At 38.7% G+C, this 23,856-nt stretch overlaps 1 protein-coding gene across 5 annotated transcripts in view; it reads left to right on the top strand.

The window, feature by feature from the left end:
• The window catches only part of RELCH (RAB11 binding and LisH domain, coiled-coil and HEAT repeat containing), a 72,966-nt gene extending 55,859 nt beyond the window's left edge, over nt 1-17,107 (top strand). Inside the window, exons 23-29 of one of the 5 annotated variants that reach the window (XM_090137034.1) lie at nt 4,272-4,354; nt 4,536-4,599; nt 6,241-6,379; nt 7,265-7,381; nt 7,838-7,926; nt 10,573-10,643; nt 15,304-17,107. In XM_090137034.1, the coding sequence (XP_089993160.1) occupies nt 4,272-4,354; nt 4,536-4,599; nt 6,241-6,379; nt 7,265-7,381; nt 7,838-7,926; nt 10,573-10,643; nt 15,304-15,424 (684 nt within the window). In that variant the 3' untranslated portion in view covers nt 15,425-17,107. Of the gene's footprint in view, nt 1-28; nt 109-590; nt 3,618-4,271; nt 4,355-4,535; nt 4,600-6,240; nt 6,380-7,264; nt 7,382-7,837; nt 7,927-10,572; nt 10,644-15,303 lie in introns of those variants that run through there. The other 4 variants (XM_031589253.2, XM_090137035.1, XM_090137036.1 and 1 more) reach the window with 4 other exon arrangements.
• The last annotated feature ends 6,749 nt before the right edge of the window (nt 17,108-23,856 follow it).

Genomic DNA, 23,856 nt, shown 5'->3' with positions numbered 1-23,856 from the left:
ATTATTGCATGCTGAAAAACATTTTCAGATGAAAATGGATTTCCTGGCAAAGTTGTGTTCAAACCAGAACAAAATAACATCATCAAATGTGTTTGCTTAGGTCTGTAGGTAAGCATAAGCAAGTGTCTCTCTGTGCATTTTAACATTTGTTACCGTTAGTTAAAAGTTGCCAATTTTCAATACCTTTTTCAGTATACAAATAGTGCACCTGTAACTCCAGCAAGTTTCCACTGACACCAAATGGAGTGGTAAAAATGTACATTTTTACAAAAAATAAATAATTGGTGAAATATAGGATTTCTTAATATACCACAGTGTGACAACTTCATCTTTTTATTTGGAACAAATTTATAGATGATAAGAGAGGCTGTTAAATTTAACTAGTAAGTTTTTTATTTCCATATAATGCTCCTGTTCACCAAGTTTTAATACCAAAAGACTGGGACATATACCACTTGCTGAACAAAGAGTATATTTTTGTTTTTCAAATTTTTGAGAGTAATTTTTTATAATCAAATTCCATTTTCTTTTACTTACTTTGCAGTTTTGTTAAGCTTGACTCACTGGTTGGCTTTGCTGTTGATCTCTAGGTGAATCTGCCATGTCGTATCCATTTCTGAAAACAAATCTCAAGTCTGCCTTGAGGACAGAAGTGCTTAATGCTACCATTACTTTTCTCTACTGCAACTCTGCAAGTCATTGCAGATAAAGCACTAAACAATGACTTAAAAACACAGTGTGACTTCCATTGAAAGTGTCCAACTTTGTCTTGTTTTTTTTCTCTTGTAAAAAGGAGATGGCAATTTTGGTCACCCATAAAACATTTCTTAGTCTGTTTACAGTACAAGCACATGGCTTATATTTCATATTTGTAAAAATGTTGTTTTCTTCTTTGTATAATCATTAACCCAATACATAAAAAACTTCAGTTAATACAAGCTGTTGTCTTGGTTTATTTTCCACTGCGAATTGATTATTTTTTCTGCATGCAATTTGTTTGCTTTCTAATATATTTCAGTTTTTACTAGTGCATAGGCAACTTCACTGAAGACATTTTTCTCACTCAAAAACTGACTTTTACTATATTGCCATTGAATAGCTGCAGTCTATGTATTTATATATGACAGTATGTGAATTTTGGAAGTCAACTATAGGAAGAGATGGTAGCAGTTCATTTTATTTTGGAGGATTCCTTCATGTGAGGAATTTTTGATGTGTCAGAGATCACTCGCTGGCAAAGCACAGCAATTCTCTTGGAAGATAGACAGTAATGATTAGATAAGATAGAAGAGTGTGTCATGAGCTGGACAGCTGTACATGTACTGCAAAGTTTTAGACCAGTACAGTGACCTGCAGCAGCTCAGGGACTGCTGTGATTTAAGCCTGCCAAATCATGTTACGAAACCCTTACCAGTCTGTTCTGGTGTAAAAGAACACGAGTGATTTATAGCCAATATATTTTTGCTTGCCCTTGGGGACAGGAAGCTCTGTGCTATGGTTTTTAAGGTGTGGTATATATGAAGTAATGAACGTGCATTCCTTGGTAAGAATCAAAAGAGGATAAAACTTTGTGTTGTCTGTCTCACTGTAGCCTTAAATGCTGCAACGTGGCTTTGCACATCCAGCTGTTTCCTTTGTGCCTGTGCATTAATGTTTTCTGTCAGTAGTTTCCCATTTGAATGTTGATGCAAACAGATTTGACTGCTGCTGGTTTGAACAGTGAAGCGTGTAGCTGAGTTACAAGCATTGTTGGTCTGTTCAAGGTTAGGAATTCTTTTCTTCAGAATGACTCTTAAATGATGGTACATGTTTTTATTTTCTTTAAGACAGAATGATGCTATTTACCATGCTTTACCATGATTAGCAGCCCATATAGTTGTGGAGCTGAGTCATTCTAAATTGTTAGCTAATCGTACAAATCCCAAGAATCTTTATTCCAGCCTCCAGACTTTTCTCAAAACAAAGATTGGTAAAGAAAACTGTCCCCAGTTTGTCCCCAATTAAAAACAGTAAGCATTGTCTAGTTTAGTCAATGGGAAAACTGCATGGGAGTAAGGTTGTCATGGCTGAACAGAGTGCTATGACCTTAGCATCAATCTGAACATGAATACATCAGCCTTATGTTGATGCTTCCAACCAGTGCATCAACCTTAAGGTGCATACATCAACACTTTACAAGTTGCTGCTATTGTAAATAATTATGGAATGTATTAATATTAAAATGTAGTAGAGTAACTGACATTGCCAGTACTTTGTGAGTTATGAGTGTAGGAAGTTGCAGTTTTCTACTTCTGAGATTTTGCAACAATAATGTTTACACAGCTTAACATTTCTCACCCCTTTGCTTCCTTGTCCAGTCATTACCTGTAAGATCATCATATAGTCACAGCATCTGGGTACATAAACACACCCATGCACACTCAAATATTGATTAGTAGATATCACTGTTTTATATAGAAAATCTTCTGGAAAGTCAGACTCCTTGCAGTCTTTCATAATGTTCATGTTTTAAATTCAATCAGTAAAATTGGAATGCTCAAACAAATAGCATAATGTAAAACTCTAGTTAGAAGGTAGCTAGTGCCTGGTTTTAGCACTGCATGATGCAGTAAGAGATGCTACTTTCCCTATGCTTTCCCCTTTTAACTAATGCAGATTTTAGAAAAAAAAAAAAAGCAACTACCCACAACTGTTTTGCTGAAGTGGGAAGTTTAGAATTTGCCATTTTCTAAAAATCAGTTTATATTATATGTAGAAAGGGTATCTGTTACACATGTAGTTATACTTACACAAATACATGAGCAGTGCAATTCTAAATGTAATCAGTTTCCACATATTTATGGGTAATGACATAAATTTCAATGTGATCTCAGTTTTTAATATAATGGATAAGTCAGGTATTGTCCATTTTCTACCTGCATAGACCAGCAATTGTAACTTGAGTTGTTACACATATAGGCTGCTTGGATGGCCATTAATTCTGAAATAGTTCACAGTGACTTTGAGGAAAGCTTAGTGGCCTCTGGGGAGGTACTTTTTGTCATTTTGTGTTGTCTGAAACACAAAAACCACATGTATTTGTCCTGACTAAAGAAATCTAAATTGCTTGTGACAGTCTTCACGTACAGTAACATATGCTGTTCCACTGAGGTACAGCACCATTTAGACTGGACTGTCAAACTCTAATTGGCATCATTTTAGTATTTTAACAGGTTTTGAATTATACCACATAAATTACTTGCTAAACTTTCTCGATTTTGAGTTACAAAATAGCTGAAAGCAGAGCAAACAACACTGTGTCATTAAATTTGTCAGGTTTGTGCTGATGGCCAGACCACTTCAGCTTTCTTCATGCCTTTGCATATATGAAGCACTAGCGGAGCAGTATTTGCTTAGCTTCTAATTTTGGTTTGCTTTTTGTGTTTTTTCTTTCTCTCTCTTGGTTGTGCCGTTCTTCTTCCCATGATACTGTGCTCGCTCTTTCCGTGCATCACCTGTGATACCCCCCTGCTCCGACCATTCAGCTGTTGGTGAAGGGGGTACATGAAACTCTGGTAGCTCAGAGAGTTGTTCCTGCTCTCATTACTCTCTCCAGTGACCCTGAAATGTAAGTTTTCTGACTGTCTTATACACCTAGCATCCCTCTTTAATACTTAGGAAGAAATAACCATCAGTTGTGTTTGTTATCCTAGCTGAAAAAAAAAGTCAAACTCTTTTGTTTAAAAGGTAACTTTAAAGTCACTTGTCTGTAATAACAAAGGTTTATTGCAGTACCTAGAACTAAAGAGAATAAAATTGCTGATTAAATTTTAAATAGAAAACTAAATCAGTTATTAAAAAAAAAAAGTATTAAGTCATACTTTCAGTTTTGAAATTTCCTTAAATCGTTTCTAGCGGGAAGCTGCATATCAGTGTGTTCTGTAACTCTACCAGTTACATTACTTAAAATTAAATAAGGCAGTATCAAAATGGGAAATAGTCTTGGGAACTTAATTTCTGGTAGACAACCTTAATATTTCAATTCCTGGACGTGTTTGTGCTATAATATTCTGATGTGCTATTTCTTTCAAGTTAAGGAGGGATGCTTTGCTAATCTGACTAACAGGTTATTACCAGTAAAAGCTAGAGCATGATGTGTCTTAATCATTTTAATGTATCATGAGGTGCCTAAACCAAGATAAATCCCAAGAGTCTGCCTGCCTGCCACAGCTAATCCAGTTCTCCTTCCAGTTTACCAAACCATTTTTTATTGCATGTTGACTGGTTTACAGCTGACTCTTCGAGGCATGAGTGAAGCATTAGTTGACAAGCGGGTTGCACCGGCCCTTGTTACCTTGTCCAGTGATCCTGAATTGTGAGTTTCAGATTGAGACCTTGAGTTAATCCTGTCTGTCTTTTTCCTGGTCTGCTTTTTTTGTTTCGTTATTGTTAGAAACTAATGTAACTTAAAGCACTAATCTTTGAGTTTTGCTCTGTTTTTTTAAACCCATCTTATTCTTTAATGCTCAATTAAAGATCATGTTTTTCTGTTGTAGTTCAGTGAGGATTGCAACAATTCCTGCTTTTGGGACCATTATGGAAACTGTTACACAAAGAGAGGTAACAGTGCTATTATCAGCCTTTGTTTTGTAGAAGTAGTGGAAGTAGTGGGAAATTTTATGATATGTTAACTTAATAATTATTAACTTGGGGGGGCGGGGGGAGGGGGGAAGGAGAAAAAAATGTTTGTAAATTATTGTGTTGTTGTTGTATCCTTGTTTAATATGCTTCCTGGTTTTGCAGTGGTTATTTTTGGTTGGTTGGTTTGTATTGTTGATCTTTTTCTTTTGTTTTTCACTTGTTTTGATTGTATTTAAAAATCATACAAGCCTTCTTTCAACTAAGAAAGACATTTACTTATAAATATCAAGCTAAGCATTAAAAAAAAAGATATGTAGAGGTAGAGGCCTGTGCTAGAAGGTGGAAAAACATGAATGAAATATTTAAAACATTTCCTTGGACAGTCAGTTAAGAAATCCAAATCCATTATTTCTAAATTAAGTAGGTAGCTTAACTTTAATGTGCTAATCAAAAAGTCATGGTGATAATTATTTGCCTCCACATGAACATATGATACCATTTTTAGATTGCATAGCATATCGTGCTTGGCTTCCAATTACTTCAGGAAGACACAGATCACTTGAAGTTCCTGTCATATCTGCTGGTCCTCTGCAGCCATCTCAGATAGCTCATGACATCCAAGATGATGTTAAAAGAAATTACAGAGAAGTAACTGAAATGATCCTTGAGAATAATGCAGATCTGTAATGTCTGCTTGTTTCTAAAATGATGGAACTTTGCCAATAGATCAGAATTCTGAAAAAGACACTTGAGATTCTGCTCTAAATAGTAGAAACACTGCACTTTGTTTTACGTAATAGTTGTACAATCAGATTTCTTTGTAAAGTCCCTGCAACATTCTGCAGAGCTTGCATTCTTCCTGTAATCTCAATATATTCTAAAAGAATGTGCTTGAGGAAATGTGAGTAATAAGTCTGTGATGACTCACAAGTACTTGGAAGGTGGATAAGTTACCATTTTGTAGTTTGGATTGCATGCCTATAATCAGCTTGGAAAGAATATGGTTTTGTTACCACACAAAAATTACTGTATTCATTGCACTATTTATAATAAACTGTAGAGTACAGAAGTGACAGCTGCTTTCAAAATGTATTAGAAAATGTTACTTTAGCAACTTTGAATGCAAATTAAATGTTTGTCATCTTAGATATATATGTATTTTGTTTCAGTTTTTCTAGCCTTTAGAACACTTTCTAATTCCCTTGATTTTATGATGCTTATCTATCTGTCTTCTGCAGGAAAAAAAAAAAAGGATACTTTTGAGTTGTATTACAAAGAAACTTAAGTGAATTCAGTGCTATTTAAACAGGAAAACTCTGAAGATCTTAATAATGAGGGCAGTTATAGTAGGTAAAAAATGTGATTATCAAAACCAAGCAAACTTCAGGAAGAAACTGGCTATATGGCAGCACATGTATAATAGTTAAGGATAGATTAGGATAGAACACTGCTAAGTCTTTAAAATATCGAACAGCAACAAAAGGGGTTGGAATACGTAAGTTAACAGAGAAATCCAAGGCTTATCACCTGACATACATAAGCTTTATAGACATACTCTGAGCTTAATGATTTCTAACTTCTTCCCTCTTTGTTGTATTTATTTCTCTGTTAATACTTAAGCTTCTGGAAAGAGTGAAAATGCAGCTAGCATCTTTTCTGGAGGACCCTCAATATCAAGACCAACATTCTCTTCATACAGAAATCATAAAAACGTTTGGAAGAGTTGGACCTAATGCCGAGCCCAGATTTAGAGATGAATGTAAGTGGAAGAATGGTGGAAGAATGTTTTCTTCTTCCTGTCCCAAAGATAATTGTTGGCTGGTTATACTGATTTTTTGTTGTTACCAAAAAGTTCATGAAAACTCTTTTGTATTCAGAGCGTGGTGTGCCCCTATGTACCTGTATCTTTTTTTTTTGACTTTGCCAATAATATTTTCACTTTACCTAACATTGATATACATAAAGAACACCAGCATGCAGCAGCTAATCTTTTCACAGCTGAAGGGCAGTGGTCACTTTGCTGAAAATACACTAGAATTTGCCTTTTTTTTTTTCTTTTCAATTATTTGACATGTAAAATGCTTTCCACTCCTCCCTCTTCACTGCAGCCTCTCTTGCCTGGTAAGTATGAAGTATCCCACACATCTTGAATGTGAACGTATCCCAGACTAACAAGATAGGTTTTTTTGTTTTTTTTTTCCCACGGCCCTGTAACATGAAGCAAATTGAAGAACAAAGTTCATTATTAGATTGTCTAAGAGATGCTTGTAAACAAAATGTGAGGACCTATCATACCCACAGATGTAGGCAGCTAGTTTAGCAGGCTACACCCATTAGTAGAAATGTACTTCAGACAACTTCAGCAGCAGGGGAATAATAATTTTTGCAAAATGTTTTCTGTAATAGTTGCTATCCTGAAGTACCTTTTTTATTGTAGATATTCTTACTACAGTTTTATTTCAAGTTTGCATTAGTAAATTAAATTTGCATGAGCATTCCTATCAAAAGCCATTATTTGCAGCTTTTATCCCACATTGATGAGTGATGCTTCGGATGCCTGCAATCATCACTTAACAACTTCTTAATGCTAATCACATCTATGGAAAGCAGTTTCAAATACTTATTCTAACATTTACTTTTACAGTTGTTATTCCACACTTGCACAAATTAGCGTTGGTCAACAACCAGCAGTCTGTGGATTCTAAGAGACTGGATATTGCTACCCACCTATTTGAAGCCTACAGTGCTCTTTCCTGTTGTTGTATCCTTTTTTAAGGCAAAGTTTAGTTGATTCTTTTGTAGGGGGAGAAGATGAATATTTTGGAAATCACTAATTTTGGGTTTGAATGTGTGATCTAAAGTATGATCTGCTCAGTATAAAGACGAGATGTTCACAGAAGGTAGAACTTTAAGTACTTTAAAAAAAAAATCCCTTGATCTTAGACAAGGGACAATTTAAACTGTACTTCTATGTGAATATATATGTATATATATATGTATCAAAAAATTGTATCATACATGAAATATATGAAATTAAATGTGCTTCAGACATCTTTTTTGTTTGTTGTGAAGAATCAAATGCAGTCTTCTTGGGTATTGCTGCTGTAGCTTGTCTCTTTGTTCACTAGAACAAAACCGTATAGTATCGAAAGAGAAAAAAAGACATACACAATTTCAAAAGGCCATCTTTATAATTCCTTAACGACTTGTTTTTTAGTTATTTCAGAGGATTTAATGGTCAATCACTTTTTACCAGGACTTAAGTGTTTACGAATTGACATGGAACATCTCTCACCAGAGCATGAGGTGAGCAGCAGTGTTTACTGAGTATGAGATGGAAATGGCAATAAAAGTTGTAATGTCATGGTATTTAAAACTAGAAGTTAAGAGGAGTTACTCATAAATAGTAGCACAACATATAAGGGGTTGGAACAAAGGATAAGTCCCATGATGTAGAATCTTTTAGAATATATTTTTAGGTTGAGTAACTCTGCAGAGAAATATTGAAAGGTCAGAAATGCAAATAGAATCACAGATGTTTACAGACTGAAGAGAAATAAAATGTTTTTATCATCTTGTTTTTTCACTAAAACAAGAATATACTAAAATCTGTAGCCACAGTATGTCCAAGGAAATTGAAATGACAATTAATGGAGCACAGGAGAAAAATGCTAAGCAAGCTCAGCAAAGATGAAGGATGAGGAAAACACAGTCCTGAAATAAGTGAACTTCGTCTTTAGACTACTGAGAAGTTCTGGGCTCCTTAGTAGAAGAGAGGGGTATATTAGAGAATCTGGAAAAGGACCACAGCAATGATGGCCTGGAGCATTTCCTCTATGTGGAGACGCTGAGAGCGTTGGAGCTGTTCAGCCTGGAGAAGGCTACAGGCATCTCATCAGTGTGCATGAATAGCTGAAGGGAGCCTGAAAGGAGGACAAGACAAAAGGCAGTGAACACAAACTGGAATACAGGAGCTGCCTCTGAACATGAGGAAATACTTCTCTCCTCTTGAGGCTGACCAAGCACTGGTCCCAAATAGGTTGTGGAGTCTCCTTGAAAGTATTCAAAAGCCATCTTGGACATAGGCTGGGTGGCCCTGCTGGAGCAGAGAGATTGGACCAGAGGGGCTCCAATAAGTAGACAGGACAATATGGCCGCTGCGAGGTTTTTCTCTAGTAAATGGAATTCCCAGAAAGTAGTAAAAGAGAAGAGGTAGCTAGAGAAGCTAATTTGAGAAACTTGAATGTTTTGACTATGTGCCTTTTTGTAATTACTTGAGGATTATGAACAATAGTAGGGATTGATGTGTAGAAATTAAGCTGAAAATAAGTAATTTAGTTGCATTCTGGGGAAAGCTTGACAGTCTGAATGCTTCAGGTGATGGAGGGAGAAATTCAATCGTAGCGTATGAAGAGAGGTCTTTCTATATGGATGTCTTTTATTTTGAAGGTTAATAATGTTCTTCAGAGATTATTTCTTTGTTTGCTAAGTAACTTAATTCAAACTATGCTGTATTCTCAACGAGTCCTAAACTCTTATACTTGGTAACAGAATTCCTTCTCCAGTTGCATTTTTAGTCTACTGATCTGTAGTCTCATTCTTTTGTTTCCTCTCTGTTGTTATATTATTTTTACACTATATATGGTTTGTGGAACTGAGGGTGAACTAATTTGAAGGACTTTACGAACATAGAAGGAAAAAATGTGGCTTCAGAGGCCATTCAGATGCAACAGTAGTGATCTAAGCATCCATCAAATGCAGCTTAATATTCTGTATTCAGAGAGAACTGGGAGATGAGTTGTATATTGTGAAGTCTAAGAATATACCTGAAAACTGCAGCAGACAACAGATTTAATTTTCTTTGTTCTGTCATATTGACTAATGAGATAAAAACATTAATACTTCATTTTGTATAGTAATTAATGAAACTTCTGAGATTTGCAGGCATAGTCAGTTCTAAATTAGAACAAAAGAGCCTATGTGATTCAGTTTGAGTCTTGTAGCCAGAGAAGAAACTGAAAGCTTAAATAAACATTAAAAAATAAATAAATAACAGAAGATCAGGAGTGTTTTTTATCATGTTCTTCCTCACTGTGACTGATTATCTTCAGGCATAATTTCAAGTGTTTTATTTTCTTATCTCAAGGAAACCATAAAATTTAAAATATTTATTCCAATTCCAGTGAATTAGAAAGCTCACTACAACTTTACTGCAGAAATAGAAAATCCAGGCCTTAATCAGCTCCTGGCTATGGCGTGATGCTTGTAGGAACTGTGACAGAGACCTGTGAGACCCAGTTAGTTCTAGTGTCTGTCTTTCAAGCAGGAAAGTTTAGTCTAAAACAGTCTGCAGAAACCTTTAATGCTGGAATTGCTAAAGTAAAATTAAAAAAAAAAAGTCTTGATTCATACAAACCCTGTAAGATGTCAGTGAAGTGATATTTCATGTTTACTTTAGCACTTCTTTTCCATAAAGATGTTGCCTCTACACACTATCATTTTTTCCTTTTCTTCCTTTCATTGCTTTTATGCACAGTGCTGGTAATGAGAAGAGTTTTAAAGTGTACTTGAAAATATAGAGAACATGGATGTATATAAAAGCAAATTGCTAATGAATAAACTACTGCTTTAAAAAAGGGAAGAGATGAAGATGTATAACAGAAGTATGTTCAGTTTGACTCTATTTAAAAATAAATAAAGGGGGGATGGGAAGGAGTCTTGAACTCTTGTAGCTGGTTCTAAAACCTTTTCTTCCTTAAAGTACTTTGAATGGTTTTGTTGTTTCTAGCCACAAGGCATTATCAAATAGTTGCAACTTAAATGCCCTTCACAAACAAGAGAATCTTCTAAAACTGTTCTGCTGGTGTCAGAATTACTTGGGGAGCAGATTTGGTACCAATTGTTGATGTAAAAGAAAAAACATCCTATCTATGTCTTCCTTATGTGCTTTAGGTTATTTTAAGCTCCATGATAAAAGAGTGTGAACAGAAAGTGGAAAATAAGACCGTCCAAGAACCGCAGGGGTAAGACTTCCACTTCTCTTTTTTCTGTGCCTCCAGCATAATGTTCTGTAAAGTGTCTTCCATAACGGTGTCCAGTGCTTGTGACCAGAAATCCCGCACTAATGCTCGTATTCAGAACTTTTATTCAGTCTGTGGTTGTTTGTACTTCCAGTATAAAGCACAGGGCAACACACTTCTACTTCTATCCTAGTAACGAAGTTTCCATTTTCCTATGATACTTCATTTTTAGGTTTTGAACCGTAGAAAGCAGCATTTGAATTTCTGTCTTGAATCTGAGTGTAGCAATTGGACAAATCAGTATGATGGGGAAAGGGGTAATGATGGAAAAATCGGCACGATAGAAAGGTGCTATAAGGGAAGAAGATTGCTTGCTTGTATCAGAAGATTCCAGATTTGTAGGGGAAAGCTCCACCAAAGAGGGATCTTCAGAAAGAGATCCTTCTCTAGTGGCAGTCAGCCCTTAAATAGGGGGGGGAGTGTCTAAGAGAGATGCAGCCAGGCTTCACCCCTTCTAGTGACACAGCTGAATTGCTTTCAGGGCTGACGGGTCCTTTCCCCCAGGTGATCAATCAGTGGTTCAGGCCGTGACTCAACAGTTCCCATACACTAAGAAAGCAGGAGGTGCTTAGCCTAAGCTTAGAGCAGCGCATGTAGCATGCACACTGCAACCATTTTTTCATGGGGATTGCCTGCAGGTGGAAGGAATTCTTCTGATAGTGTTAAGAGCTTACTCCAGGCTGCTATCTTTGCTTGCACGTGACCAATGCATGAGAACAGCTTCTCCAGTCTATAGATCAACTGACCTGTTTGAATATGCTGTTTAGTGAATTAGCTTTAAAAAAAAAAAAAAAAGCCACGTTTGGAGCACTTCAGTAAAATGTGTTCTACAAGGCCACAGTAAATCCAGCTGTCCAATGAGGCATCAGACCCATGATGTATACACATCAGTTTGCCTCATGCAGTACTGATTGATGGCATCATGCATGCATTTCTCTCCTGATAACAGAAGAAGCCAATGGACCTGCAGGTTTGGGAAGCAGAAGTTGGTGTAATGAGTTGTATGTATCCTTTTGCCTGCTTGCTGCATGGAACGGAATACGAGCAGGAAATTCTCATGGATTATTATATAACAATACAATGTGGACAGGAGTTTGAGAAGAAACTGCATATATCCGAAAAAGGGATAACTTGCTGTGCAGATCAAGGCACTTACTGAAACGTGTTTGTCACACTTGCATAAGTGTCACAAACTGATAGAATATAATTCTTAAAAGAGTTCAGACAGCAAGTAAATAGCAGTAGTTTCCAAACTACTGAAGTGGGAAAGGCATATGAGAATTAAAACAGAGGAGACGTGGTGCAGAAAAAAGAGTAGGTTTCTTAGGCACCAAATAAAGTATCTCAGGCTTTATCAGTGGTAATTAGACAGCTTATTGGTGTGGCTGACAGTGAACAAGATGTAGTAAGGACTGAATTCTTTGGAACTTTAACATCAGGCCAAACCTCTGGATGCGTACCAGAAATTAACTTTAGACTTTTGAGGTGAAATAATTTTAAGACTGAAAATGTTCAAGTTCTACAACTAACTATAAATCCATAGTATCTGCTCTAATAAGGTAGATGGTCTTTACCTAGTCACAGGAGTCCTGTCCAAGGGAAAAGAAATTCAAAACTTTTAAGACCAAAAGAATGCACTGTCATCTTCTTGTTCATGAAGAAAGATAAGTAGACTATCCTAACAGAGCGTACTCCAACTGTTAGGATATTCAGTGATGAAATACTCAGTCATACTCAGTTTCCTCATATCTTCACCACTTGAAAATAACTGCAGTTTTTTGCCTTTATCCTTTTTGCCTTCAGTTCAAAGCTCTTTGACATCTATACCTGCGTACTGCCCTATGTAGGCTCTCTCCTAATCCCACCCTTTTCCTACTCCATTCAGATTCTTCAACAACTGTGTATTTCCTTTTCATTTTCAAAGAATGGTGAATGCTCACCTCTCTTTCAGCAACATCCTCAAAAAACAACCTAGCAATAATGATTCCTGGCAAGATACAAACCTAATAATGTCCAGCATTAAACCTATCCTACTTTTTTCAAGTAAGCATTAGATTGATTTAGGTCTTTCCTATACTCTGCACTCTCCATAGGTAGATACTCAAAAGGTAGTTGTGATCAGACAACTATCAGCAGTCAGGCTCTTTGCAGATATGCTACAGTTGCTGTGAGTGCTCACCAACCAAGCTGTGTTAGGACATCCCTCCACCTCAGCAGTGACTTTGACTAACAGATTGAGTCATGAGAATTGGTTGTGTATATAGGCATTATTACTTGGCAAATATTTCCCTTGCCTGGGTTTTATGGTTTCATTTATTGGACTCATATACAGTTAATCTCACAGAATCACCAAAGTTGGAAAAGACCTTCAGGATCATCCAGGCCAACCATCCACCTATCACCAATAGTACTCTCTTGCTGATATTCTTTCTTCATTTTAACTATTTCATTTATAAAATAAAAAAGCCACCAGACCTTGACTAGGTAAAGAAAAATACTAGAAGCAGGGTACGTATCTAAAGGTGTAAGATAAAACTTGTGTATGCCTGATAATTGTTTTCCAAAGTAAAGTAATTCATCAAATTGTAAGCACTTTCTTGACAGCCTTTTAGGAGACTCCATTTGAAAATACTAAACATTTCTTTGAGAATGCTTCTCTGAGAAACAATATTTTTTCTCACAGATTGTTCCAAATATATACAGTATCAAGCTGGTCTCTTTAAAGAACTTCATTAGTCTTAATCCAAAGAGTTATATTATCTAACCTATTTAACAGGAAAACCAATCTGAATTCTCACGTGGCACACTTCAGTTGACCAGGATTTTTTTCTTTCATTTTTATTTGTTTATAACAAAAAAAGCCTAGGGGCAAGGGGGATTGTTTCTGAGTCTAACGTGTGCTGTCATCTCTCTCAAATTGTTTTAATCTATTTAGTTCAGAGAGTTGTTCTTTACATGGATACAATTTGAATGGTAAATTCCTGTTTCATGTAGAGTTTGAACTACCTGGCTTTAGTTTATATTAATGTAGTTGTGTTAATGCAAGAGGTCTCTGCTACTTAGAATCTCTCCTATGAAAGTATTTAGAAACCACAGTGCTATGAAGCCATTACAGATACAGATAAATGCAAACGTGACACAACTTCCAGTTTATTTTCTTTTAGAGTGCAGTTACTGAAGACTGTAAGATTTGGAAAAGATTAGTCTTCCTGTTGCTTCCTTCTTTCCTGGCCTTTCCTCTTCAAAGTGAGCCTATGGGTGCAGTCTTTTACTGCACCAAATTAACACAGTATTTTAGCACTGAAGAAATTACCTTTTCATTCATGTGAATCTCCTTTTCATTGCTAAGCATTGCTAAGTTCCTAGTTTTAGCATTAAATATATATTTGATGAAGACTTAAATGCAACTAGGAGATAACTTACTGAAAAAATCTCGATGCAAAAGTAAGATACTGGTCATCATCATATCTTTGCCCTTGGTGTAAGAAGAGCTATGTCAAATAATATGGAATGACAACAAATTGATTTGTTTAAAAGATTAAACTTCATCTTTTTAAAAGCTGAATCTTTTCCATAGCAATTTTTTTTTGTTGAACATTTTCTTCTGCAATTAACAAGATATTTAACGCTTGGGTAAAAACATGTTACAAACTGATTTTTATAAGATGTCCAGCATAAATGTTTGTTTTGACCCAGAGCTTCCCCATACAAGAGGCAGAACTCTAGGCAGTGTATAATCCATCTCAACACCAGTAAAAAAATAAATTAACATTTTGACATTTTTATTTCTGATTTTTGTAATTGTGTAAATGCAAGGACTTTCCTATAGGAGTACTTGTTTTAGACAAAGTATGTCAATAACCTCCCTGGTTATTTTTAAAGACATGAGATTCAAATGATTTGATTTCGTATTGATTTTGTTACTGCATTGAAATACGCAGTTTCTGTAGTAGTAGAAGTACTTTTGGGGCATACTGACTTTTAAGTAATCCAGTGCTGTAGCTCATCTAAATATTCAGTCTATAATCACGGCATAATGTTGGAAAACATGAACCAGAATTCCAGTTCTTAAATGTTATCAGTGTGAGGACAATAGCCGATATCACCCCAAACTATGTTTCAGAAGTCATTTGTACAGTACCTGGTTTTCCTTAGGTTTATTCAAGTGCATGAGACAACCAGGTTTGCTTAAAACCGCAGGTTTGACACCAGTTGTGGGACTTCTTTCTAAAGTGAGCTATTCTATTTTCTGAATGTTGCTAGTGCTTGGAATGTACTGTAGTTCCTAAATAATTTTCCCTTGCCACGCAGAACTGCAAAGGTGGTTAAATACATATTTTTTTTTGTGCATATATATATATGAAATAGCATGCACAAAAATATTTTTCAGCTCTCCACTAGGACTGTTCCTGGGGCCATGATCACTCACTTTATGGTATGCTTTTGGGCTTACTGTTGATAGTTTTTCAGTTCTTCTCGGTGGAGTGACCTTTTGTGCTCATGAAACCACTAACATGCCAAGACGATTCAATTGCTTATTAAATAAGAGCACAGTGTTCTTTTTGTTTGTAGTCTTATGTAACTAAACTGTTGACTTTCCTAGCTCGATGTCGATCGCTGCAAGCCTTGTGAGTGAGGATACAAAGACCAAGTTTTTGAACAAAATGGGCCAGCTGACTACATCAGGTGCGATGTTGGCTAACGTGTTCCAGAGGAAGAAGTAAGGTGGGATAAGGAGCTCCCAACTAACACTAAGATGGACCTCACAGAGACTGGTTCCTGTACTTGAAGTACTTGCCTTTTAATTTCTTCTGTCTTATGTTCTTGTAGTACAATTTTATTCTAACCTCCAAAGATATTTGCACTGCTTTTGAACATCGCTGTGTATCTGTTAATTTTTGGGTTAACTGTGGTTGATATAAAACTGAAATCATAGTCTGTACCAAGTCCCTGTTCTGTGTTCTTGTCTTTCCAGCATATTTTTTTTATATAGTGGAAGGGTTTGGTTTTTTTTTTTTTTTTTTTTTATTATTATTATTTTCTGACAGGATATCAGCAAATATCTGTATTATACATGGAGCTATTATGACGGTACTTAAAATAATGTAAATTTGAAGTCATTGTCATGAAGTAATAAAAGTGAAGATTACTTATGTATTTAAATTATGAAAGAGTAATGCAGATTTTTTTATTATGTTTCTAAAAAGAAGAGGAGGAGCCACCAGCATTTGTCTGTGCTTCTAGGGTTGTTTTTGTAAGTATTGTGCATCTTGAATCCAGAGGAATTGCAGTATCTAATGTACAAGACTGCTTGCACTGCATCAGTCTGCAGGGAATGCTCATGTTTCAGATGCTTTATGCTGACATTGTAAATGCTGTACAAAATCCTTCAGATAAAATTCTCACATCTGTTGTGGTTTTTTGAGGGATGTTTTGTTTTGTTGGAGTTTTTGTTTTAGTTTGAAGCACTTTAACAAGCAGTGTACACATCCAGAGACACACACGCTTAAGGCAAGGAAAAATGTGATGATATTAACAAACGTATAAGCTACTACAGGGGACCCAATGCAGTACTGCAGGCAGAGTAACCTTATGCAGGAGAAACAATGCTCTCATCTTGCACTCACTGTGCAGTTCTGTGTACTATGAAAGCTAAAATTAGAAGATTTTGTTGTTCATTTTAAATTTCAGTTCAAATTTCATTTCAGAGTATTTGAACCAACATTAAGGGAGTTTGACACACACTATTTCTTTCAAGCATTACCTAGACTGAAAACATATTTTACAAAAGCATTACAAGGAATATCCTGTAATCATGTGTTTTTGTTAGCAAGGAAGCATTAAATACCAAATCCGTTCATTTTTATGCAGCACTTATTTTTTTCCTTTATGTCAATGTGACCTTCTGAGAGTGAACTCCAGTACATGCATAAACTGGTAATATGTGGTAAGATGTAAAAGATCAGGCATTCTCTGACTCAATGCCCTTCAGTTGGAAGTATAAACATCTTTAAGGATAGCAAAGCAAAAGGAGTGATGGGAGAAATTACTCTCCTGAGACAGAATATAGGTGGCAGCACTTCACATACTGCCCTCAGAAGTAATAGAGATCATCTGAGCCTTCTGACTTCTTCGTGTTTGTGCCCGCTGGCTCTGCATAGATGGTTGCCTGCCATGTTTGTGTTGTGACAGGGCCTGCTGCACACTTGCACACTGTCAGTCCCTTTACACTGCACTGAAACATTTTTCTCAAGATTACAGACAGTTCCATGCCTTCTTGTTGCTTGTTACCATGAAAGTATGCTTTTAGCAGACTGACTGTCAAATGGAGACATTCCTGAGGAATGGGAAGTGGTGATGTTTCCTCTCTATTGTTCTGTTGTCAATAAAAAGTTTTGTATACCTGCCCTGTCTTGTGACTTCCAGTCTTCTTCAAAAAGAGAACTGCATCAAAACAGCCATTATATATATGAATATATATATATATATATATATGTCCAATACACAGAATGTCTTTAGCCTTGTTTTTCTGTCATTATCTGTGCCAGTAGTTGCAGTGCCACAGGTGGTAATGCTGTAGTTCCGAGACCAAAATGACTTCTTATGGCAAAGCTTTTCATGGGAGGGCAGCTACATCCAGCCTGTCTGTGAGTGTGATTCCTACCCACACTGAGTGTTTGGAAACCTGCTGATCTGAGCAAGCCAAAAAGCTGCAACAGCCATTTAACTATGATGACTACAGTGTGAGAGTCTCCTTATTTCGTGAATGCAAATGTAGTGTCTTTGTTCAGCCTCTTGCAAAGCTGAGCTTTTGGTAGTCAGTGTTTTACTCTCTACCGAAGCCCCAGGAAGACCAGCTCCACTGTAATAACCTGAGCTGAAAAAAACTGCTGTGTACTCAACAAACTTTCTGTGAGTAAGTCTTCAGGAGTTTCAGCTCCTTCATTTCATGTCTCTTTTTAGTATATGTTGGTTGCAGGAGGTTTAGTTTTTAAAGTGCTTGTTAGTTTACACGAGGCTGACAAATTTCCAAGAAGATGGCAGGAACATTTTATGTTTCTTCTTGGCTTGATTTTTATTTTCTCCAAGCTATGGCACTGTAGCATTTAAGAGTAGGAAAGAAAAGAATGAAGAAGTCTTTTTAAAAATTCTGCTATTTCTTTAAAATTAACTTCTTCCTGTTACTGTAAAAAATAAAAAATATATAAGTGAACCTTTTGGGTGAAAATGCAATATTGAAAGAAGACAGGTGGATAGCCAGCATGGAATGCAATTCATCCTCAAAGGGTTATCTTCAATTGCTTATGACTTTGTCAAAAAAAAAAAAAAAGCATTTTGTCTTCTGCGAGATCCTTGGCCTTATTATCTCTGCATGAACTGCAGCGTGTTGGTTTTAAATAGGGGGTATGTTGGAGGTCTCGTGCTGCCTTTAGTGAAATCTCAGAACCTAAGTATTTTTTTGAAGGTTTGACTCTTGTGCTCTCAAGTAAAAATTAGCCAGCAGAAAATACGTGGCTTCCTGGGTGAGAGTTCATGATCTAAATATGTTTTGTACAGATTAAATACAAGAATGACTTATTATCTATTTGGATTTTGTTCTGGAAGAGACACTTTCCTAAAGCTCTAAGGCAAATTGCTCTTTTCCCATCTTCTAATCAGTGTGAACAAAGGGAGTTCTTTGAGGAGCTGTGCATTCTTCAGTCGTCCCCATCCCACTCCCCATTGAGAAGAGGAAAAAATCCTGCTATTGCTGTGCATAAAAGTACAATTTTGTTAGGAGAACTGAAAGCAGTATTTGGATGAGTTCATGGCTAGAGAAAATGAGGAACATGGCATTAATGACTGCAAATTAAAATGTTAAGATTCCATGGATTGTTTTTCTCTCAATATCTCTTGTGAAGAACAGGGGGGAATTCTGTAATATTCTGGTAATTTATTGCTACATGCAGATAAGATTTAAAATTATGCAGAAAAATGAGCGTGGAATATTTCTGTACTCCCTGTTGTGATGGTGTTAGTAGGATTGTTCTCTTCTGTGAGTTTTAATGTAGTTTATACAAACGGAAGTCTTGCATTCAGCAAGTAATTTTTTGTATAGAATGCACTAATTACACTGAACAACAACAAAAAAAGTCTAACTGAGCAGAAAATTCATTCGTGTGCTGATAGAACAGGCTGATTGGCAAGACATTGATCCTTGATGAATTAAATTGGATTGGATGCTAATGCTTATCACAGTACAGTACCAGGCAACAGTACTTGAAGAAAACTGGTTTGCTGGTTTAGTGAGTATATTTGGCTAATGCTTCTAGCAATTAGAAACCATGAGACAACAAGAGTTACTAGATTGGTTTAGGCAACAAAATGAGTCAACAAAGGTATAGGGTAGTGCTGCTGTTGAGTATGTGGGCTAAGGAGATCCTGGATGTTAGTACTGCATGACAATGTAGCATGTGTTAGCTAATCTCAACACATAATTATGAATGAGCAATCATTTTCCAAGAATGCTGTTTCTAAAGCGCCACACGCCTCTAGGTTTGATGCTCTTCAGTGCTACAGGTAAGCTGTAAGAAAACATGGCTCTGCTTACAGAGATGGTAAAAGACACGCGTCACTGGTGAACAGTGCGGTTCTTTGGAGGCATCCACACCTTGTATGGAACTTGTGTCATTCTTCCAGAATAGATTTTGTTTGGCTGAAGATGTACTTGTCTTTCTTTTTGCTAGAAACTTTCAGCAGAAATCAGTGACTTGGAACCAGTGACCAGTGAACCTTCCTGGTCCCTTTCCCAGCACTTGCATTGGATGCACTCCTCAGTGTCTCCCTCGTCCTTTGCCTTTTCGGCTGGTCTGTACCCTCACCTGTGAGAGCCTTTGGAACATCAGCCTTCCCAGGAGGACAACCTCCAGCATTTCCATTCTAGAAACAGATGGTTTTTATTCCGATGTTTAAATACTTTGTGCATACAAGTAAGTGTACCTGCTGTGCATTTGAGTATGACTGTCCCAAAAATTATTTTGTGACCTTGGAGATCTTTCCTATCTCCCAAAAGCTGAGCAATTTCCATGGCTTCAGGTGCAGCTGCAGAGGTGGAGGCACGATGACGTAGGATCCCTCGTGTTGTTCTGCTGGGCCTGTCACACCTTTCCTTTAAGCATGCTGCATGGGAACTGGGGTGGGGACAGGGAAGAAGCTGTAGCATTTCATAGGTGACAAGGATTCATTTCAGCTTGAACCTTTGCCGAGGTATCAGTGAGCTCATTGATCCAAGCATGAGTTGCCTAAGTATTCAGGTGAAATTTCAAAGTTCACCACAGTTTCAGTGTGCTGACAGACGGTGTGATGGATGGCTCTGTGGAACTAATAGTGTGGTGTTTCAGAGCAGTGTTACAGTGCCCGTCCTCACAGCAGGGTGGGCTGGCGAGTGCTCCATGCTGCACACAGCTTGAGGGGTGCCCTGAGCAGTGTGAAGAAAGCTCCCCAGCACTCTTGCCTTAAGGATGACTGTGTGACTCGTCTTGGAGATCATCAGGTTGTTCTCTCACAAGCACAAACAAATATTTGAAGTTAAAAATTTACCACAGTGTTTGTATTTCCTTCCAGAACTATGTGGGCATTGTTATCACCCAGAGAGGCTGGTGATAACATATCAATTCAATCCATGCTTGCATGTACTCTGAATACTCGGCACCATTGCAGTGGCGAGCTGTGAGCTTTTTGAAATGTAGCAGAAGTTTCTGAGAGGCATTCAGCACTGCTACGTTCTTGTGGGATTGCCAGAAGCGCGTTTGATGTGACCCACATTGCTCCGTCATGACATTTTGAAGCACACACACTGTGCAGATTGGGCAACCATCCGCTGTCCAAACATGCACTGCACAGGAAGAAGACAGTTTCAAGTTGACGGTGTTATTTGTATTTGGGTTTCTGGAGGGTAAATAATACAATTTTTTAATGGATTCATTTTAATAGGCGGAATCCACAACTGAAATTAGAGTCTATGCTAAACATGTGCAGACATGTCTTTTTTTTTTTCTTTCTTTTGCTCTGTTAGCAAGCCCACACCCTGCACCATATGGCAGGGCCTCTCCCTGCAGTGGGCGGTGGAACAGCCTGTGCACCCTTCCTCCCTGGTTCTCTGCATGGCTTGCTGCTGCTCTGGCAGCTTTGCAGGTGCTCTCGGCTTCTCACCTGTCCCAAGTGAGAGACAGGTTCTCCTATTTACAGAGCTTGTGTGTAGTTCAGAGCTTGGAGTCCCAACCAACGTTTACTACGCTGAGTGCAGGAAAAGCCCTGACCTAGATCCAACAGATTCCCCCAATCCTTTGCCAATATGCAAAGCACTTTCACAGCGTTTCCCTGTAGGGAGGGAAGAGAGATCCTCTGAAACAAGCATGTAGCTTTCAGTTTTGCACCTCTGCCCAGAATTACTTTGTGTCCATTTGGGACATGGTTAGTGGAAATGGTGGGGATGGGTTGACAGAGATCCTTTCTGACCACGGCACTGCTCATTTGTCAACTGCTGTCATTGTCTGTTCTACTGAGGGCTTCACAAAGGGAGGGATCCTGACATTGATCAGTTTTTCAATTCTGTTGTAGCTGTAAGGCTGCCCACTGTTTTCCATCTCTTCTGAAGGCAGAGCATCACAAGGGATGGCCCAGGTGAGGCTTGCACCCCATAGGGGTGAAAAGAAACAGGACACACTCAGACACCATCTGAAGTTCAAAACTTTCAGATTTCAACATTTCAATTTCATTCAAAATAGATATTTTCCAAAGATAGCTGAAAAAAACCACAACTATTCTATAACTGAAAATACATATCTTTTCTGTGAAAGAAAAACTGACAGTTTGGGAGTAAATTTTTAGTTTTTATTTGCACTACATAGAACAACATATGCAATAAATGTAAAAGCACTGATAGCACTTTCTGCTATCCATTCCATAGTTTGTATTTCCAAGCATTCACTTTTCAGTTTCTATCTATCTACTGCAGTACATGATTAGGACTATAAAGCACCCAGGAGTGGCTTCTGTGGGTTTTGGCTTAGAAACGTTACATTTAACTCAGAGGAAAATGTCTGAATTTTCAAAGAGAGGCTGTTTTCACATAGTGGGGAGAAAAAAAAAAAAGAGAGAAATTCCAGCCTGAACAGCACATACTTCAGGCAGGATTAGGGATCAGAGTGCAGAAATGCTGCAGCTGCTGTGCAGCACAGAGCTCCCTGGAGCAGCTCTGCACAGAGCACTGTGCTCAGCACCTCCCCAGGCCCAGGGTAAGGCGTCCAACTGCTTACAGCAGCCAGCTTGATCCTGTAAACCTGTGGTTAGAGAGCAGCTGGCAGATAAACACTGCTCATAGCCTTGGTATTGTGCTAAACGTGAAAAGGGGAAGAGCCTTAATAAAACTGTTCTGTTTAAAGAGAAGCATTTCCTTGTGTATCTCAAATACGAATGTTTGAAAATGTGCTGGCCGGCCCAGGGCTGCAAGCTGCCCACAGTGGTGGAGGTGGCTCAGGCAGAAGGATCCATCCATGGGAGCAGAACCACCCTCAGCAGCCAGGCACCCGCAACACTGAGGCCTCCCAAAGCTCCCAGCCAAGGAGGCCTTGGGCACTGCCCTCCAGGCAGATCTGATGCATGGCCTCCTGCCTGTCCCCATGTTTGTTTCTGTTTGGCAGCAGAGCTGTGGCCTGTTTTGCCCCACATCCCACTGTGGAGAGCCAGACTCACATCAGGTGAGCAGTGCCCTGGTGGCCACATGGCACCTGGCCCCAGCACAGGCACTGAGGCCTGCTGAGCACACACTCGGCTGAATGTTCACAGAGGACACTAGGGGTGTATGAAGGTAGGAGCTTTAGGAAGATTAAACAGGTCTGGCTTCACAGCCTCTGGATATCATACAAAGGTAGAGAGATCACAGCTTTGTTTTGCTGTACAGATGGGTGTTCCAGATCAACTACAAGAGAGAAATCCCACAGATGCCCCTACTCTGGTGCCTCCCTGCCTCTTCCAAGCAGAGATCACAGCGGTACAAGGAAATAAAAGGTGTTTTAATTCCCTTCATCTTCTGTGTTTGCATTTATTTATTTGCAAATGTAGAGCAAGACAGAATCATAGAATCACAGAAGGGCTCAGGTTGGAAGAGACCCTAAAGCCCATCCAGCCCCAACCCTGTCTGCTGCAGTCAGGGCTGCCCAGGGCCCCATCCAGCCTGGCCTTGAGTGCCTCCAGGGATGGGGCACCACAGCTTCTCTGGGCAGCTGGGCCAGGGCCTCACTGCCCTCTGAGTGAAGAATTTCCTCCTAACATCACCTAAATCTCCCTCCTTTTAGTTTAAAGACATTTCGTCTCATCCTATCACTGTAAGACCATGTAAAAAGTCAGTCCCTCTGCTGTTTATAAGCTCCCTTCAAGTACTGGAAGGCCACAGTGAGGTATCTCCAGAGCCATCTCTTCTGCAGACTGAACAAGCCCAGCTCCCTCAGTCTTGTTGGCACAGGAGAAACGCTCCAGCCCTCTGATCATCTTCATGGCCCTCCTCTGGACCCACTCCAACAGCTCTGCATCCTTCCGGTACTGGAGGCCCCAGGGCTGGACGCAGTAGTGCAGATGGGGCTCACCAGGGCAGACGAGAAGGGGACAATCAGCTCCCACTCCCTGCTGGCCAGTCCTCTTCCCATGCAGCCCAGGATACTGTCGGCCTTCCGGGCTGCAAGAGCACACTGCTGGCTCGCATCCAGATTAACTTTTTCTTTTTTTCCTGGCCAATGGTTAAATCTAAACACACATGTGAAAGAATCTCTTTCTCCTTCACTCAGAAGCACGCTCCTCGCTCTTCTCACTCCAGCACGTGAGCGCGGCAGATGGGGGCTGCACGGCATGAAGGCCGGGTGGCTGCGTGAGGGCAGGAGGGCAGGCAGGACAGACCGGAGGCACAGCGGAATCCTGAGCTACCACGAAATCATGGAAGATCCCGAGCGGAAGGGATCACACGAATTGAAACCCTGCTGAGAGAGATGTCCTCGTGCCCAGAGGTGTCGGGGAGGGCACGGCAGCACCGCCCCAGAGCGCAGCGGGAGGCAGGTGGGCACCCCGCCGACAGCCGTGTCCGTGGGCAGCAGCAAGGCTGACTAAAAAAGGGGTGGAGAGAGGA

Source organism: Phasianus colchicus, chromosome 3 (genome assembly GCF_987193195.1).
Source record: "Phasianus colchicus chromosome 3, bPhaCol1.hap1.1, whole genome shotgun sequence".
Taxonomy (NCBI): domain Eukaryota; kingdom Metazoa; phylum Chordata; class Aves; order Galliformes; family Phasianidae; genus Phasianus; species Phasianus colchicus.
The sequence above is the reverse complement of the archived record's forward strand: the minus strand, read 5'-3'. Positions and strand labels throughout refer to the sequence as shown.